At 54.3% G+C, this 19314-nt stretch overlaps 2 protein-coding genes, 1 long non-coding RNA gene and 2 other non-coding genes across 5 annotated transcripts; 2 read left to right on the top strand and 3 right to left on the bottom strand.

Annotated features, from left to right (window-relative positions):
• Positions 1-704: 704 nt before the first annotated feature.
• On the bottom strand, positions 705-3615 carry LOC142818638 (uncharacterized). Its single transcript, XR_012896207.1, has 2 exons — positions 3409-3615; positions 705-1335 (listed from the first exon to the last, which is right to left on the bottom strand). It is a non-coding gene; the product is annotated as an uncharacterized LOC142818638 (long non-coding RNA).
• LOC112546855 (small nucleolar RNA ACA64) lies at positions 1731-1861 on the bottom strand. The gene has a single exon (XR_003090569.2). It is a non-coding gene; the product is annotated as a small nucleolar RNA ACA64 (small nucleolar RNA).
• A 921-nt stretch (positions 3616-4536) lies between the features above and the next one.
• On the top strand, positions 4537-10043 carry RPS2 (ribosomal protein S2). Its single transcript, XM_006129284.4, has 7 exons — positions 4537-4719; positions 5095-5184; positions 6065-6172; positions 7283-7456; positions 8100-8259; positions 9155-9246; positions 9930-10043. Exons 1-7 carry the CDS (start codon positions 4540-4542, stop codon positions 10008-10010), a joined length of 885 nt encoding a protein of 294 aa, XP_006129346.2. The 5' UTR covers positions 4537-4539; the 3' UTR covers positions 10011-10043.
• On the top strand, positions 8885-9022 carry LOC112546852 (small nucleolar RNA SNORA64/SNORA10 family). The gene has a single exon (XR_003090565.2). It is a non-coding gene; the product is annotated as a small nucleolar RNA SNORA64/SNORA10 family (small nucleolar RNA).
• Positions 10044-11671: 1628 nt separating the features above from the next.
• NDUFB10 (NADH:ubiquinone oxidoreductase subunit B10) lies at positions 11672-16165 on the bottom strand. Its single transcript, XM_075899831.1, has 4 exons — positions 15930-16165; positions 13132-13270; positions 12235-12374; positions 11672-11918 (listed from the first exon to the last, which is right to left on the bottom strand). Exons 1-4 carry the CDS (start codon positions 16075-16077, stop codon positions 11818-11820), a joined length of 528 nt encoding a protein of 175 aa, XP_075755946.1. The 5' UTR covers positions 16078-16165; the 3' UTR covers positions 11672-11817.
• Positions 16166-19314: the final 3149 nt, after the last annotated feature.

Here is a 19314-nt window from a genome sequence, read left to right as displayed (position 1 = left end):
GGATCGTTCTCCCCAATCAGAGCAGCGCCCACGTGCTGCCGGGCCGAGCAATGGGGCTGCTGGGGCCTCCCCCCCCCCCTCGGGAGGCCCGAAAACACGGTGACGGGCTCCGCTCGGCCACCCCCTCCATGCACAATGGCCTTTGGGGCTGGCCCTGGACTGCGTGGCTGCAGGCCTCCCTCTGGGGCAGCCAGGGCAGTGCGGCTGCAGCCATTGCTGCAAGGGGGCAGGGTACCTCCTCGTGCCTAGACCCCCCCCCAATGCCCTCACTTCCCTCCCCCGCCAACACCCTCCCTTGCTCCTGCTCCCTCCACCTGGCCAGGCCCCCTACTCCCAGCCTGCTTCTGCACCCCAGCTCCCTCCCAGATCCCGTACCCCATCTCTATCCTACTTGCTGGCAGCCCTGTGTTGCACAATGTACCCCACTTTTGTCCCTACCCCAGAGCCGAAGGAGGTCCATAAAATCCAGTAACTCCAGAACCCCAGAAAAGAAAACCTGGTCTATGGGAAGCCCTCAACCTGTGCCCCCTCCCCCTTCCTTTCACCTCCCCTGTGAGGCTGGGGCACCAGGGGAGTGAGGTGTCTCAGTTGGTGTCACATCAGTGACCCTTGGGGGGTCTTTTAGAGTTTTTTCCTTCTCACTTGTGACCCCCAACCCAAAAAAGATTCCCATCCCTGCCATAAATAAAGAAAACATTGAAACCTTTTATGTTGGACATATTTTAGTTTATCAAACTTCATTTTAAGTAAAGTAATGTGAGAACGTTAAAATGCTTCATCTGTTTCATAATTTAAATTAAACCATTCTTACTAGCTGCAGGAGGTTCAGAAAATAAGGTCACTGTACCCAGCAGGGCAGTTCTCAATCCTGCCCCTTCCTAATCATTCCATGGCTTCTTCTGAAATTTGTGAAGTAGCCCCCCTTCCAAAGTTATTGCCTGCTCCTGATCTAGCTTGTATGCTTTTCTGGGCAAGGACTGTCCTGTTATGTATTTAGAACAGGAGATAGTCTGTAAACACTATGCTAAATAACCCTCTTAGAAGAATGGCTACAATTTGACAGCCTGATCCTGGCAACCTTTATCATGAAGGCAGCCAGACTAATTACTGACCAACTTTTTGTGCTGAGTAAGAACCGGTGACTGATTTTTTCAGCATTAAGATTATCAGTGTTTAAGTGAAATGGTCTTCAAGCTTTTCATGTATAAGCTGAGCACCTGTACTTCATATATGCACACAGAGAGGGGTACATATGTGGAATGCTGCTGAGGTGCTCAGTGGCCTTTCACGTTTGTTCGTGTGTGATCCATGGCTCTTCAGACTCCCACAGCTGTGCTGGAAGAACACAAACGTTATTCGATTAGAAACCTCAATGCTATCATATCGTATATACTAATAGGTTGCCTCGGGATGTTAAAACGTGTTTAATTATATAATCACGTAACCTCTGAAAAAAATTCAGCAGTTACATGATTACATGCCAGGGAGGGTGAGGGGGCTGGCAGGAGCCAGCATTAGTATCAGAGTTTGCAGCACAAAGCAGCAGGCAGCTTTGTGTGATCCAGTGTGAGTTGGGAGCCAGCTTTAAAGCTGGCTCGCCACATGCACAGGCTCACACCTGACTCCTCCCTCCACGGGCTCCCCGACACCCCTGGTCGTCCCACCCAACATGGGTGGGGGGGCTGCATGTAAATGGTGACACTTTTCGCCTCCCTATGTCTACTGACTTGAGTTATAGGAACATGGGTTTTATTCCCCACACATGGAGTCTGTGGGCAATAAGCTTAACGCTCCTGTTGCTGTAGGCACAGTTATCTCCCCAGAAGCCACTGGCAGAGGCCAGGGGTGATTTTCAAGCAGTGCCAGGGAACGCCCCGCCCCCCCCCCCCGCCGGGTGGCATTTTGTCTCTCCAAGCCCCCCTCCCTCCCTCCTTGGGGCCAATTCGCTGCTCAGGCCTGTAAGGGCAGGCACCGCGCCAGCTCCCGCAATGCCAGAGTCCAAGAGACGCGGGCCCCAGGCAGGGCCCAGCAAGCGGGCCCCTCTGCAAGGGCAGGTCCCTGGCGGCCTGTGCACCGCGAGGACCCCAGCCAAAGAGGGACAATTTGGACTGGCCTCGCGCAGAGCCCACAGGGCTGGGGGGGTTCCTCCTTCCCCTTCCCCCCCAGAGCTGGGGGGCTTTTCCTCTCCCCCCCACGCAGCACACACAGGGCTGGGGGGGCTTTTCCTCCTTCCCCTTCCCCCCAGGGCTGGGGGGCTTTTCCTCTCCCCCCCACGCAGCACACACAGGGCTGGGGGGGCTTTTCCTCCTTCCCCTCCCCCCCAGGGCTGGGGGGCTTTTCCTCTCCCCCCCACGCAGCACACACAGGGCTGGGGGGGCTTTTCCTCCTTCCCCTTCCCCCACAGGGCTGGGGGGCTTTTCCTCTCCCCCCCACGCAGCACACACAGGGCTGGGGGGGCTTTTCCTCCTTCCCCTTCCCCCACAGGGCTGGGGGGCTTTTCCTCTCCCCCCCCACGCAGCACACACAGGGCTGGGGGGGCTTTTCCTCCTTCCCCTCCCCCTCCAGGGCTGGGGGGCTTTTCCTCCTTCCCCTCCCCCCGCAGGACGCACAGGGCTGGGGGGCTTTTCCTCCTTCCCCTCCCCCTCCAGGGCTGGGGGGCTTTTCCTCCTTCCCCTCCCCCCGCAGGACGCACAGGGCTGGGGGGCTTTTCCTCTCCCCCCCACGCAGCACACACAGGGCTGGGGGGGCTTTTCCTCCTTCCCCTCCCCCCCAGGGCTGGGGGGCTTTTCCTCTCCCCCCCACGCAGCACACACAGGGCTTTTCCTCCTTCCCCTCCCCCTCCAGGGCTGGGGGGCTTTTCCTCTCCCCCCCACGCAGCACACACAGGGCTGGGGGGGCTTTTCCTCCTTCCCCTTCCCCCACAGGGCTGGGGGGCTTTTCCTCTCCCCCCCCACGCAGCACACACAGGGCTGGGGGGGCTTTTCCTCCTTCCCCTCCCCCCGCAGGACGCACAGGGCTGGGGGGCTTTTCCTCCTTCCCCTCCCCCTCCAGGGCTGGGGGGCTTTTCCTCCTTCCCCTCCCCCCGCAGGACGCACAGGGCTGGGGGGCTTTTCCTCTCCCCCCCACGCAGCACACACAGGGCTGGGGGGGCTTTTCCTCCTTCCCCTCCCCCCCAGGGCTGGGGGGCTTTTCCTCTCCCCCCCACGCAGCACACACAGGGCTTTTCCTCCTTCCCCTCCCCCTCCAGGGCTGGGGGGGGCTTTTCCTCCTTCCCCTCCCCCACAGGGCTGGGGGGCTTTTCCTCCTTCCCCTCCCCCTCCAGGGCTGGGGGGCTTTTCCTCCTTCCCCTCCCCCACAGGGCTGGGGGGCTTTTCCTTTGCCCCCCCAAGCTGCTTCCCGCGAACTCACCGTCCCGGGGCTGCCGGCAGAAGGGAGCCAGAGCCCCAGCGCGCCCTCGTGCTCCACCGCTCCCCGCGCATGCGTGCTGCGCACAGCCAGGAGCACGCGAGGGAGGGGCAGCGCCTGCGCTCTGCGGGCAGGGAGCGCGGTGCTCTCGCGAGAACACGTCTGCTATAAATACCGCGCTGCGCCAGGCGCCGGCCTTCTAGTCTGAGAGAACACGTAAGGGCGCGCCGCGGGGCTGGGGGGGAATCCGCTGCCATCGGGGCGGGCCGCGGGGCGGGCGGGGCCGGGTCCCTCTGCGGAGACTCTGCTGGGGGTCCGCCACCCGGGCGCAGGCCTATTTCCTGCCCTGGGCGAGGCTGCTTGGCCCGTCTTCGCCCCCTTGGGGGGTAGGCCGCGGGGGGGGCGGTGCTTGGGCCTGGGCCCGCGGGAAGTGGACGGGGGGAGGGGTGCTTGGGCCTGGGCCCGCGGGAAGTGGATGGGGGGAGGGGTGCTTGGGCCTGGGCCCGCGGGAAGTGGACGGGGGGAGGGGTGCTTGGGCCTGGGCCCGCGGGAAGTGGACGGGGGGAGGGGTGCTTGGGCCTGGGCCCGCGGGAAGTGGATGGGGGGAGGGGTGCTTGGGCCTGGGCCCGCGGGAAGGGCTCTCGGGATGCTTGGGGGGGAGCTCCCTGCCCAGGAGGACGCGAGGAAATGAGGCACCTTTTCAGTGCAATGGAAAGCTCGCCCCATTACCCCTCTGCGGGCCGGGGTGTGCGGCACCCCCAGTGCTAGCCTGAAGAGAAATGGAGATCGCAGCTGGTGAAATAGGCCCCAGAGAGAGGCTCCATCCAGCCTTTTGCTGCTGGCATCTTCCTCCCCGTATTGTTTACCGATGTGTTTCCAGGCTCTGCCCCGTTTGGGGATGGTGTGGTTGGCATTGTTGGAAATGGGAGCCAGATTCCCTTGGGAATGGGAAGAGGTGATAATAAGGGTAGTAACATAATTTGGAGGCTATGCTAAAAGGGACCAGTGCTCCCTGTCTTGTCTTTGAGACCAGCCCACTTTGGGGAACTGCACAGGCCTGGTTGCCTGTGTTGTCTTTGGGCATGCTCTGAAGCGGTCGTGTAACTAAATAGGTAATTATCCCTCTTCTAGCAAATGGCGGACGACGCCGGTGCTGCAGGAGGTGCAGGAGCAGGAGGTGCAGGTGCAGGAGCAGGAGCAGCTGCAAGAGGGGGCTTCCGAGGTGGCTTTGGTAGTGGTCTCCGAGGCCGTGGTAGGGGTCGAGGGAGAGGTCGTGGAAGAGGGCGGGCCCGTGGCAAAGCTGAAGACAAAGAAGTAAGTCTGTTTCTCAGCTCTGCCATGTTTACTCATTTACTTAAATACTGGCTTTTTTTATCTGTAGCTTTAAGCTATGTATCTGTTAAATATTTTGTGACATTTACGTGTGTTAATGTTCACATAAGGATGCCAATAACATGATAGTCATGTGGGATTGTTAATAGAAGATTGGCACTGCGTGATAGATTGGTAAAGGTTTTCCAGGTTGCAGTTTTTTTTCCATTGTTATACTTTAGTAATAAAGTGCATATGTTACCAATAAAAGCTAAAATATAACTTACAAGCTCTTAAGGGGCACAGCTTATGACCGCTTAAGCTCTTGCTTATGACACTTTGGATTGTTACTGACATTCGTTGGGTATTTTTTTACAGTGGATTCCTGTCACCAAACTTGGTCGCCTAGTCAAAGATATGAAAATCAAGTCTCTTGAAGAGATTTATCTGTTTTCTCTTCCAATCAAGGTAAAACCTATATGAATTGTTAAAGTGCCCTAGAATTCGTGCAAACTGATACATGAAACAAAAAATTTGATTTGTAAATGTAAAAGATGTTGTATTAGCCAGTTCAGAAGTTCTGATTGGAAGTAGTACAATACAGGAAGTGTAATGCCTGATTATAATGAATCAACTGTTCTGATGAAAGTGGAAAATAGATTTCAAAAGGCAAGTCAAATTCATTATGACTTAAGTAGAATGGATGTTTATTATGTATTACAAGATATATTGGAATGTTTCAAAGCAGGTTAATTAAATCTTACCAGATATGCTAATTCTATCGTACACATACTTGTTCATTTCTGTGCTGTGTGTTGCAGGTGGGGATGTAAGTAACTAGTGATCCCCCTTCCCCTGCCTCTGTCAGAGGCAGTAAGGAGGAAGCAGGAGCCGGTGACAAGGGGGAGCCAGCTTAAAAGCTGGTTCCCACAGCAGCGTCTCTGTGGGCGGGGGTGGGTGGCAGGGACCAGGTGCAAGCCTGGAATCAGCTGATTCCTGGCTCATACCTAGTCCCAGCAGCTGGGACTCTGCTGCTTTTTAAATGTACTAAGAGCTGGCAGGTGATTCCTAGGCTCACGCTGGGTCCCCCCCTGCTGCACTTTAGCCTGGTAAGAGCCCACAGGCTCTTAGTCCATTTAATAGGTAGAGCCACAGCCAGGTTAGATCCCGGGGCTGGGCGCTAACCCTGCTGCAGCTCCCCCACTTATCGACTAGTTGATGGAAAATCCATCAACTAGTCAATTATTTAATCTATATTTAACATCCCCTAGTTGCAGGAAACTTATTGATCCTGTCTTAAGCCTGCCACAAGGTAGCTGTTTTAACTAAGTTTCTTTGCTTCCTGCAGGAGTCAGAAATCATTGACTTCTTTCTGGGATCTTCCCTGAAGGATGAGGTTCTGAAGATCATGCCTGTCCAGAAACAGACCCGTGCTGGTCAGCGTACCAGGTTCAAGGTAATTTTTCGGGAATGCCATGTGGCTGGTTCTAAGGCAGTCTTCTGTCCAGGACCTAGCTGGAGAAGGCTATTGAAGAATCAAGAGTTCTCTCCACCCTGAACTATCCTTGGCTTAGGAACAGGGATTGGAGGGTAAAAGTGAATCTAGCAGTAACCTTGTTGCAAATTTGAGTAGTCTGAGTTGCTCTAATTGCTACTTGGCTAGAGTGGTGTGTAGCGGAGTAAATGGAAAGTACCAGTGCTCCGGCCAGCCCTGCTTTATGGGGAGCAGCAGCCAAAGTGGTGTAGATTGGGGTATTCCTCAATGGAAAAATCAGCCTTTAATGGCCTCTTCACTCTTCTGGAGTCATAGTGCAGAATCTGCTTCAAGACTTGTACAGGAAGTTGAAAGATGGGAGACTTGAGTTTCTGATGGACTGTCATAACCCAGGGGCAAAATTTGTGCTGGATGTAGTCTGAGGTTGTGATGATAGGGTATGCTCTTCCTGAGAGGTTTGTAATAGGGATGTTAGATATTTTGTAATTGAATAGTCGTGTAACCACATGAAATCTTGGGGGTTACACAACTATTCGATAGTCCCTGGGGGTGGGGGTGGCAGCCAGTGCACTCCCAGCGCCACTCTGGGGGAGCCCACGTCACCCAGCACTGCTGCGTCTATATCAGAGACTGCAGTGTGGGGTAGCAGGCAGGAGCTGGTCCCCAGGGGAGCAGATTGGCTGCCTGCTGCCCCATGCTGCTGCCTCTGTACCGGCAGCCCGTCAGGTGTGTGTGTGTGTGGGGGGGGAGTTCTGAGCTGTAGTACCAGCTTCTGCCTGCCCCCTCACTCCACGCTGCTGCCTCTATCAGACAGCACTATGGGGGAGGGGAGGACAGGTGTATCCCGTGTTTGTGGGGAGCCTGCTTAAAGCCAGCACCTCATGGGCACCACCTCCCACTCTCCCTCCCTATCTTGCTGCCTCTGATAGAGGTAGCCAGGGTGGGGGCAATGCATGTAGTTAAATAAACCAATGCTTATTGGTTAATCATGTACTAGACTACATGCTGACATCCCTAGTTTGTAAGGGCAACATGTATATGCAGCTTTAAAGCCTTTTTTTTAAATTTTAGGCTTTTGTTGCTATTGGTGACTACAATGGTCATGTCGGCCTTGGTGTAAAATGCTCCAAGGAAGTTGCCACTGCTATTCGTGGAGCAATCATCTTGGCTAAACTGTCCATCGTACCAGTACGACGAGGCTACTGGGGTAACAAGATTGGCAAGCCACATACTGTACCTTGCAAGGTAAGACTAATTGATTTCACCATAGCTCTGCACTAAGGATGTTAAAATGTGGTTAATTGACCCGCTGGGGCACTTGTACATTTCAAAGGAGGAATGCGGAACTTGGTGTACCAGCAGGGACTCTTTCAAAGCCATGGAGCCCAGGGTCAGTGGGGGGACTCAGTCCCCCACTGACCTCAGCTCCATGCTATGCTGCTTGGAACCCGGGAAGTGCCACGGGGAGATTGCTGGGGAAATGCTACGGGGAGCCCGGAGTCAGCTGGGACTTCCCAGCTGACCCCCAGGGCTCCCTGGTTGCCCCTTCGAAAAGCGCAGAGGCGGTGTTTAAAGGGCAGCCCGCCACACAGCTGATCCTGCTGTGCAGTGGCTGCCCCCTTTGGAATGCCGCTTTGGGGGTTTCAAAGAGGCAGCACTACTGTGGGCACTGCCACTTTGAAGCCCCCCCCCCCCCCCCGCTGCCTCAATTTCATAGAGGCAGCAAAAGGGTCAGGATATCGCCAAGTCAAAATACCATCTGATAAGCAAATGCTTATCGGATAGTCGACTAGTCTTTTACATCCTTACTCTGCACTTCAAAGCATGAAGGAATTAAGGATTCAATAGTCTCATGGGTTAGTTGAATGTAACCTGCTGTGCCGTTTAGGTTACTGGTCGTTGTGGATCTGTTCTGGTGCGTCTGATCCCAGCACCCCGTGGTACAGGAATTGTATCCGCCCCTGTTCCCAAGAAACTGCTGATGATGGCTGGAATTGATGACTGCTATACCTCAGCCAGGGGTTGTACCGCTACACTTGGCAACTTTGGTAAGTTGTTTTTGGCCAGTTGTTCAATTGATAGTTTAAACCAGTGTTTCTCAACCAGTGGTACTTGTACCCTTAGGGGTACTTGAGAGAAGGTGGGGGGGGGGAGCAGAGGGTGTGTGGCAACAATTGAAATTTGGAGTAAACTGAATTGTGTTAAGTTTTACAGCGTTTTTATTTTTGTACTTTTATACCCCAAAATTTTATTGCCTGCCCGGCTACAATTAAGTTGTTTAAACAAATGTTACAACGGTAGGAAAAAATTGTCTGAAACTGTAGATACTGGGTGTACTTGTAATTTTTTTTGTTTTTAAAAAAAAGGGGGGGTACTTTATAAAAAAAAAGTTGAAACGTTGGTTTAAACTGTCTGACTTAAATTCATACTGAACTGCTAGCTGTTTTAGGTGTCTAGATGTAATCACGTCCCAGTGGATGACCAAATTAGCTGTTTTATCCAATACTATTTTAGCTGTTAAATTAAAAGCTTTTGGAATCAAACCCTGTATGCTAACAGATTGTATAATGTAGATAGATCCTACCAAAATTTATTCTGGAGTTAGATCTGTCTTGTAATAAAGGCTTTGAGGCACTGAATTACAAATGTCTTCCTACATGCATCCTGTTTAATATTCTCTCAGCTCTGCTCAGTTACACTTGGTTAAAGTAGTGTAATTGTCGTCATTGGAGAGAGAGAGAGAATGAGTTCAATATGCACGGCAGAGGGACCTTGATATGGTTTCCCTGTTCCTTTTCAAACTCTACATTTATTTTCCTGAAATGGACGACCATTAAGCTGAGGCAGGCACAGCTTTGTTGTCTGTATTGTGCCTTGCACAATGGAGTTCTACCTTTTTGGTCCTGTGTAATACAATGTGCAATGTCTGACTTTTCTCAACAGCTAAAGCCACCTTTGATGCGATCTCTAAGACATACAGTTATCTGACCCCTGACCTCTGGAAGGAGACTGTATTCACCAAGTCTCCGTATCAGGTAAGCACAAAATCAGGTTTTGTAATTGATCTCAGGGATCATCATGGCAAACTCCAGTAGGCTAACTTGATTAGAATTGGTCTTCCTTCAGATTTCTGTTGCAGTTAATAAAATGAAGATGCAGAATTCCATATAGGATCAGAGAAATGTAGGCCTGGAGGAGACTTTGAGAAGTCATGTAGGTTAGCCTCTGTGTGCTCAGGCAAGACCCAAGTACCCCTAAACTATCCATCACAGGTTTTGTGGAATTAGTTCTTAAACTTATCAGATCACCCCTCCCTCTGGTCTCTTTCAAGACTTTTTCATTTGTTGCTTTTCTTTGGACTCTCCATGTTGGTCATTATTACTTCCTAGGTGTCAAGTTAGCTAGAGAATAAAATGAGGCTGGGGGGGAGAGCTTGTCGCAGGGGTGGGTAAAGGAGTTTCCATGGGCTGGATCAGGCCTCAAGCCAGTGGATCTGATCCATGGCCACACCCTGCCACTCCTCCGCCCCTAGTCCAATTTGGTGATGGGGAGCACAAGAAGTAGCCCCTTCTTAAAAATTATTGCCCACCCCCTGGCTTGGAGGGATCAGGGAAGATAAAATTAAACTTGTAAGAACTCAGTCTGTAATTTAAAATGGATGTATAGTGAGATCTGCAACATTTGCTTGAAGATAATGAAATGTCTTACTCTTTTGCAGGAATTCACTGATCATCTGGCTAAGACCCACACCAGAGTCTCCATGCAGAGAACCCAGGCAGCGGCTGTGGCAACTACTTAAATGTTTTTGTACAAAATAAAGTGATGAACACGAGTTTACTGGATTTTCAATCTGTGAGGATGGGTGAATGCATATTAAGTTGGTGTGAATTTCTATAGAAATGAAATCCCTGTTCATGAAAGGTACCTGTACAGTGAAAGCTTCAGGTTCAACTGAACATATGCTAAATGTGATACAATAGTCAATTCCTCTGACATCCTTACGTGCTAAGCATCTGAAGGGCTTTAGCTAATGTACTGAATGTTTCCTTGATTAACTTGCCTAGACAAATGAATTCAGACTGCACCACTCATTTGCTGAACTTTAACTGTTAGGACAGAGGAAATACTAAAGTGAATTAGGTTTGAATGAACAGCATGTAATAGGATTACCAAACCAGTTGTGATTAGTTTTTAGGAAGGCTATTGTTAAAAGGCAGAGCAAATGCAGTTAAACACTGAAGCCTCCCCTTAGAATCTCAAAGAACTGGTTTCTTTCAGCATTTCACCTATGTCCAAACAAATACCATTGGGAGTTGGTGTAAAAATACTGTATTAGTGGAACTTTGCATCTGACCATAGCTTTTAAAAAAAGTTTTAGACTAATGTAGACCATCTGTAGGAGCCACAAAAAATTAAGCCACTCTGAGGTGATAAGTGGCAAAGACAAATGCATCATTAAAAGCATATGAGCATTTACATTTGTAGAGATTGTACTAAGACTACAGGGCTACTCTTAAATGCAAACAATTTTCTGCCATTCAAAGGGATAATTCTTTTAATGCTTGACTGTACTAGTGACTCAGCTAGCCACTGAAGGTGTCAAAAGCACTTTGACAGTACACAATAGTCTAAAGTCAGGCTGGGAGAAGTTTTAAAAAAAATCAGTAAGCATAGCTAAAGGTGCTCAGCTTCCAACACAAGGCATTGCCTCAAAAAAATCTTTAGAAAATTAAGCATGTGTTTTATGGACCTTAAGATCCTCTGCAAACAGTAATACAAAATCTTAAAAGTTTCCTTTCATGCCAAATCACAGGTCTTCCTGGTTAGTTTATAAAGGAGAAAGAATTTGCTTGCAGTCTGCTTCTGGCTAAGGATGTTAAGAAGCAGGTAACTCATCAGGTAGTCAATACAATCTGTACTGACTGCATGATTAGCCAATAAGCAGCTCTGCCTTTTAAATGGGAAGAGCTGGCCTGGCTTACTGTATTTAAAATGCAGCAGGACTAGCTTGCTTAGTCCCAGCTCACCAGGTCAAGCAGCCCCTGTCCAGCAGGGATCTTCAAGAGGGACCCCTTCCCCTCCACAGACAGGCAAGCCTGGGCCTGTAGTGTGCAGAAGCTGCTTTGTGGCAGCCTCCCCCCTGCCTGTATACCCCACAAGGAGGTAAGAGGGAGCAGGCAGCACAGCAAAGACTGTTCTGGGGGGGCAGGGTTTAAGCCAGCTTCAACTTCTCCCCTGCTCCCCCATCCCATGCAAGCAGTCACCTAATTGACTATCTCCATATTCATGGCCACAGCACCTTTCTAGTAGACATGGATGTGCCAATTAAGGAAGGCTAGTGTGCTCTGCAGTGCAAGGATGGGTACCACCAATGTTTCTGCTCCCATTTCTTAGCAAAAATGGTGATAGTTCTGCAATACATTCATCTTAGCAGCACTGAGGGCATCCCACATTTTAGAATGTAGTTATTTAGCAGAGATGTTCTCTGCAATGCTTTAATTGTACAGTTATGTGATACAACTCCAGCTTCAGCATCAAGGTACATGAGCAGACTTGGTATTTTAAGGTATTCAAACCATAAAATATTACACGGTGAGGGTTTGAGCTTAGGCTTCTGCTTGTGCCTGTGCTTTTCTTTCTGCAATCATTCTCTGTTTCTGCTTCATTAAACATTTTCTAGCATTTCCTGCTGCACCAAGATCAGCATCTAAAGATTAGAAGAAATGCTGTGAAGTATTCAGGCCTTTTAGCTTGATATCCCACTTAGGACTAAAAAGAGATTAATACCACCCTCCCCCCTGCTGAACAAAGCATAGCTACAAGTCTCAAAGGAATTACCAGGTTCTCTCTCCTCCCCTCCCCTCCCCCTCCCTTTTGCAGGAGGAGAGGGTGCTAGTCTCCAAATCAATAGATTTGGTAGGATATTAAGCATCCTCTTCTCTTGTGCCTGCCCCCCCAGGTCCTGTCAAAGTCAATCCTGAACATTTTTTCAAATAAAAGAGGCTTTAGATGGTTTTACTTACATCTGTCTTCATAGGCTTTAGCAACCTGTTCAAACTGCTTTATCTCCTGTGCACAGTTCTGAACAAAACTATGTCCTTCTCTTTGCTGGCAAGCTCCCATTCTTTCCTGAATTATCTTCACAATTTCCTCATCAACTTTCCTGTGTGAAAGATCAATGTGATTGTAGGCATGACAATAGCTTCCTGCAGCTGGAGAATATTGTAATAAGTTAAATTCTGGATAGAATAAGAGGCCATTTTATCAGCTGATTTAATATGGATACAATTAAAGGTAGAAACTAAGCAAAATCAAGCCCCAGAGAAGGAGACTCAGTAGTGATCTTTGGGTTCTACTCTGAGCCTAGTCCAGGCACACTGCAGAAAAGGGCACTTTTGTCAGGGATAGATGAACACCAGCAACTGCCCAATACCTGAAAAGTTTTTACAGAAGCTTGTTGGCTTTGTGAGCAGAAGATAAGATTCCTAAAGTGTAACAGGTGCTGGAGGAAACCTCTGTGGAATCTACTGTGCTAAGCTATGACAATCAGACACAGGCTTCTAAATTTTCATGGGAAAAAATTCCATTGTTTGCAGCTTCAGAAGAAAGTTGCATACAAACCCCAAACAATCTACTGCAAGGAAAAAAAGTGTTCTCTAACAGACCTTTCTTCAATTGATTAAGTCTCCAACATCATTACAGCTATACTATAGATATTAGGGATGTGAAGGACTAGTCGACTACCTGATAAGCAAATGCTTATCCGACAGCTGACAGAATAGTCGACTAGTCCCTAGGGCTGTTGCTTTACTTCAAAGGCAAAGGTGCCCTATCGACTAATCGATTAGTCAATGCAAAATGCATCGACAATTCCATTAGTCAGTTACCCGATACTTAACATCCTCAGTAGATATACATACTTATCCCTTTTCCACTGTGCCTCAGCTTCAAAGAAGCATAAGTAGTCATCCTCCAAGCACTCAGTTAGATCGGGCACCCGGCGGTAGTTCCGATGATAGTAATAATATCTGTTCTTTGCGTGTTGCCGCTCCATCCATTCTGCAAGAGTCAACCACCACATTCATGCATCTTCAAGGTACCTTCAAACAAGATCTCCTTCAAACAGTGCTAAACACGAGTTGGCTAGAGCCAATTAAATCAACTACTGGGCACAGCATTGTTCTTGCTTAGGATGGAAAGCATACCTGACAAAAATTGTCTCCATAACCTAAAGTGACTTGTAAACCAGCTACCTTCTGTCTGTCCTATATGTCACTGACGGGACAGGAATGACTAATATCTGGTGATTGTCCATCCACCCACCCTCACTTTCCAGAATTAACTACAACTAGAATGCTTAAAATAGAACAAGGAGATACAGTAGCCACCGCCCTAAGCTCTCTTAAGCCTCCCAGCACCAGGCCTGTTACCCGCCCTCGCTGGGTTACCAGCCTGACCGCATGGATCACAGTTGGAAACACACCAGGGAAGGGAGACCAGCACTGCTCGCGTGACCTGAAGCAGGAATCTCTCTCCCGCAATCAGTGCCCCGCGCATAACCCCGGGGGGGCCACTCCGGCACGGACACCCACCGGGCACTCGCCCCAGAGCGCCAAGCCCTGCGCCGGGCAGAACACGGGAACCGCCAGGGCACAGAGCTGGGAACCCTGGGGCTCGGCGGGGACCTGGCAGCAGCGGGCGATGCCGATGGAGCCCAGGAGCGGTCCGGCGGGGGCGGCTCCCTACTGGGTGTCTAGAGCAGAAGGCTCATGCCTGGCCCCACAGGGATGGACGGGCACGGGGCCCCCAGGCGGGGGCAGCGGGGCCCGATCCGCAGCCTGGGGGGGGAGGCGCTGCCCGGGGCCCGATCCGCAGCCCGGGGGGGGGAGGCGCTGCCCGGGGCCCGATCCGCAGCCCGGGAGGGGGGGGGGGGCGCTGCCCGGGGCCCGATCCGCAGCCCGGGAGGGGGGGGGGCCGCAGCCCGGGGCCCGATCCGCAGCCCGGGAGGGGGGGGGGGCCGCAGCCCGGGGGGGGGCGCTGCCCGGGGCCCGACCCGCAGCCCGGGGGGGGGGGGAGGGCGCTGCCCGGGGGGGGGCGCTGCCCGGGGCCCGACCCGCAGCCCGGGGGGGGAGGCGCTGCCCGGGGCCCGATCCGCAGCCCGGGGGGGGAGGCGCTGCCCGGGGCCCGATCCGCAGCCCGGGAGGGGGGGGGGCGCTGCCCGGGGCCCGATCCGCAGCCCGGGAGGGGGGGGGGGCGCTGCCCGGGGCCCGATCCGCAGCCCGGGAGGGGGGGGGGGGCGCTGCCCGGGGCCCGATCCGCAGCCCGGGAGGGGGGGGGGGCCGCAGCCCGGGGGGGGGCGCTGCCCGGGGCCCGACCCGCAGCCCGGGGGGGGGGGGCGCTGCCCGGGGGGGGGCGCTGCCCGGGGCCCGACCCGCAGCCCGGGGGGGGAGGCGCTGCCCGGGGCCCGACCCGCAGCCCGGGGGGGGAGGCGCTGCCCGGGGCCCGATCCGCAGCCCGGGAGGGGGGGGGGGGCGCTGCCCGGGGCCCGATCCGCAGCCCGGGAGGGGGGGGGGCGCTGCCCGGGGCCCGATCCGCAGCCCGGGAGGGGGGGGGGGGCGCTGCCCGGGGCCCGATCCGCAGCCCGGGAGGGGGGGGGGGCGCTGCCCGGGGCCCGATCCGCAGCCCGGGAGGGGGGGGGGGGCGCTGCCCGGGGCCCGATCCGCAGCCCGGGAGGGGGGGGGGGGGCGCTGCCCGGGGCCCGATCCGCAGCCCGGGAGGGGGGGGGGGCGCTGCCCGGGGCCCGATCCGCAGCCCGGGAGGGGGGGGGGGGCGCTGCCCGGGGCCCGATCCGCAGCCCGGGAGGGGGGGGGGGGCGCTGCCCGGGGCCCGATCCGCAGCCCGGGAGGGGGGGGGGGGGCGCTGCCCGGGGCCCGATCCGCAGCCCGGGAGGGGGGGGGGGCGCTGCCCGGGGCCCGATCCGCAGCCCGGGGGGGGGGGGGGCGCTGCCCGGGGCCCGATCCGCAGCCCGGGGGGGGGGGGCGCTGCCCGGGGCCCGATCCGCAGCCCGGGGGGGGGGGGCGCTGCCCGGGGCCCGATCCGCAGCCCGGGGGGGGGGGCGCTGCCCGGGGCCCGATCCGCAGCCCGGGGGGGGGGGCGCTGCCCGGGGCCCGATCCGCAGCCCGGGGGGGGGGGCGCTGCCCGGGGCCCGATCCGCAGCCCGGGGGGGGGGGGGGCGCTGCCCGGGGCCCGATCCGCAGCCCGGGGGGGGGGGGGCGCTGCCCGGGGCCCGATCCGCAGCCCGGGGGGGGGGGGGGGCGCTGCCCGGGGCCCGATCCGCAGCCCGGGGGGGGGGGGCGCTGCCCGGGGCCCGATCCGCAGGCCGGGGGGGGGCCGCAGCCCGGGGGGGGGCGCTGCCCGGGGGGGGGGGGCGCTGCCCGGGGCCCGATCCGCAGGCCGGGGGGGGGCCGCAGCCCGGGGGGGGGGGCGCTGCCCGGGGCCCGACCCGCAGGCCGGGGGGGGGCCGCAGCCCGGGGGGGGGCGCTGCCCGGGGCCCGATCCGCAGCCCGGGGGGGGGGGGGGGGCGCTGCCCGGGGCCCGATCCGCAGGCCGGGGGGGGGGGCCGCAGCCCGGGGGGGGGGGCGCTGCCCGGGGCCCGATCCGCAGGCCGGGGGGGGGCCGCAGCCCGGGGGGGGGCGCTGCCCGGGGCCCGACCCGCTACCTCGGAAGAAGGTGACCGGCGCGTCGACGCTGAGGTTGTAGAGGCTCTGGACGATGGTGACCGGGTTGGGCAGCGAGGTGCGCGGCTCCGGGTCGGGGGTGCGGCCGGGCGCCGCCTTGTAAACCTCCGGGTCCCAGTCATCCGGCATCGCGGCGCGCTAACGGCTCCCGAGTCCCCTTCGCCGCCGGCCCGGACAAGATGGCGGCCCCCTACACAGGCTGGGAGGGGGCAAAGGTCAAAGGTGACAGGGACGCATGCGCACTCCGAGCGGCGCCGCGCCGCGCTTCGAGAGCGTCTTTGTTTCCGGGGCGGACGAATCCCAGCCCAATACGCATGTGCGGAGCCCGATGCATCTTGGGATATGTAGTTCCTCCCGTCGTTGCGGCCTGAGGCTCTTGGCCTTTTTCTCAGCGAGCCTTGCGGGAGGGCTGTTAGCTTGCAGCACGTGATCATATTAGAGCTTGGCAAGAGGGGGAGGGGCAATCCTCCCCCCCCCCTCAAATGTGTTCCCGCCCTACCATGCACCCCTCGCGCCTTCCTAAAGGCGGGGTGGGGGCTGGAAATGGGGGGTCCGTTCCCATGGAAACGGCAGGCCCCGGGAGGGCCCAGATGCCTGGAATGGGCCAGAGCCCCTGCCCCCCCCCTCCCGGCGAGCCTGGAACCGTCCCCCCCCCCACGCCCCATTTGCAAAGAGCTTTGGCCCCCCCAGGAGTCGGCCCCAGGGCCCCTGCCAGCCCCAGCTCTGGCCCTGTGGGCCCCACGGCACAAACGCCACAAGCCTCTGACTCCCTCCCGGAGGCGGGGAACAGGGCCCTGCTACTGTATCTATTGGTCAGACTGGACTTCTCTACGGGAGAGTGTCAATGGACACACGTTGGATCTAGCTATTATTGGTCAGACTGGACTTCTCTACGGGAGAGTGTCAATGGACACACGTTGGATCTAGCTATTATTGGTCAGACTGGACTTCTCTACGGGAAAGTGTCAATGGACACACGTTGGATCTAGCTATTATTGGTCAGACTGGACTTCTCTACGGGAGAGTGTCAATGGACACACGTTGGATCTAGCTATTATTGGTCAGACTGGACTTCTCTACGGGAAAGTGTCAATGGACACACGTTGGATCTAGCTATTATTGGTCAGACTGGACTTCTCTACGGGAAAGTGTCAATGGACACACGTTGGATCTAGCTATTATTGGTCAGACTGGACATCTCTACGGGAAAGAGTCAATGGACACACATCAGATCTATGTATTATTGGTCAGACTGGACTTCTCTACGGGAAAGAGTCAATGGACACACATCGGATCTACGTATTATTGGTCAGACTGGACGTTCTCTACGGGAAAGCGTCAATGGACACACATCAGATCTATGTATTATTGGTCAGACTGGACTTCTCTACGGGAAAGAGTCAATGGACACACATTGGATCTATGTATTATTGGTCAGACTGGACATCTCTACGGGAAAGAGTCAATGGACACACATCAGATCTATGTATTATTGGTCAGACTGGACTTCTCTACGGGAAAGAGTCAATGGACACACATCGGATCTACGTATTATTGGTCAGACTGGACATTCTCTACGGGAAAGAGTCAATGGACACACATCAGATCTACGTATTATTGGTCAGACTGGACTTCTCTATGGGAAAGCGTCAATGGACACACATCGGATCTACGTATTATTGGTCAGACTGGACGTTCTCTACGGGAAAGAGTCAATGGACACACATCAGATCTATGTATTATTGGTCAGACTGGACTTCTCTATGGGAAAGAGTCAATGGACACACATCAGATCTACGTATTATTGGTCAGACTGGACTTCTCTATGGGAAAGCGTCAATGGACACACATCGGATCTACGTATTATTGGTCAGAGTGGACGTTCTCTACGGGAAAGCATCAATGGACACACATTGGATCTACAGAAAGAAGATACTCAGACGCCAGTGGCAGAACATTTCTGTTCACCTCACTGTAATCTCACAGATCTGAAGGTGGCAGTCTTGTCACAGGCCAGTTTCTCAAGTCAAATCCACAGGGAAAGCTTGGAATTACAATACATATGCAAATTCAATTCAATTAATTATGGACATAATCGAGAGATGGGGTGGTGGAACCCTTATCAATGAAGGTGCTAACTACTTTCTGAATGGAACAAAAGATGGGACTGTGCAGTACTTTAAAGACTAACAAAGATGGTTTATTAGGTGATGAGCTTTCATGGGCCAGACTGAAGTGGGTCTGGCCCATGAAAGCTCATCACCTAATAAACCATCTTGTTAGTCTTTAAAGTGCTGCACAGTCCTGTCTTTTGTTTCAGCTAGACCAGACTAACAAGGCTGCATCTCTATCACTATTCTACTTTCTGAATGGTATCCTTCCTGCCTTATCCATCCACTGACTTTGATCTTTATCCACTCAGGTTTAGCACCCTTTCTCATGATACTTTATGCATGGAGGTAGGGAGATGGGCGACAGAACATCTTTCCCCGTCCCCCTTCTCTTCTCTTTATTTCGAGTTTTCTTATCCTCTAATCATAACTCCGGTCATCTGAAGAAGTGGGCTGTGACCACAAAAGCTCATGATACCATCTACGTGCTACCAGACCATTTGCTGACTCTCTCTGGGGAGTCCTGGCCTCTTTGCTGGCTCTGGGAGCCAGACGTGCAACCCAGGAGTCCTGCTGCCCCAGCCACAGCGCTGTCTCCACTGCCTCTGAGTTCTCCTGTGGTATCCCACACAGGCACCTTGCTGGATCCCATCCAGGAGAGCGCACGCTGAATTCACACACCCGCGAACACACCAGCCTGTGTGTTATGATAGGGTACCACCACCTGTTCAAGTACCCCCGTCAGTGGTACTGTAGCTTGGGGTGAGGGTAGGGTTATGCTTTCATCAAAGTTGAGGGCAGAATTCCTTCAGACCTCAACGGGGGCAGGATCAGGCCCTGGGACCATAGCCGCAACATGCCCACTACTTTCAGTGATGCTTTAGCTGGATATTGTGGTGACATTCACTTGTTCTGAGACGTGGCTGGGGCTATTTTTGAAAGGATTAAACCTAATCCAGTAATGATGCCTGTCGTTTTTTGTCCGCAGACAGGGGCTTTATTTTTATTACTAAATATAGAGACATGAAAAGATCTGGCATCTGTTGAGCTTGAAGTGGCTTTTCTGCAAACGCAGCCCCTAGCCAAGCTAGTAACAAAAAAACCAACAAAAAGCTAGTCCGGGTGGCATCCTATGAGACAGTTAATTTGCCTCTCTTTTTCAAATCACTTAGTGCAAATATCAGCCCAACATAGTACTGACCTACATTCTCTCCCTCCCTCCCCCAAAACATGTCCCACTTCTGCTCAAAGATGG

The sequence above is a fragment of the Pelodiscus sinensis genome, chromosome 16 (genome assembly GCF_049634645.1).
Source record: "Pelodiscus sinensis isolate JC-2024 chromosome 16, ASM4963464v1, whole genome shotgun sequence".
Lineage (NCBI taxonomy): Eukaryota > Metazoa > Chordata > Testudines > Trionychidae > Pelodiscus > Pelodiscus sinensis.
The sequence above is the reverse complement of the archived record's forward strand: the minus strand, read 5'-3'. Positions and strand labels throughout refer to the sequence as shown.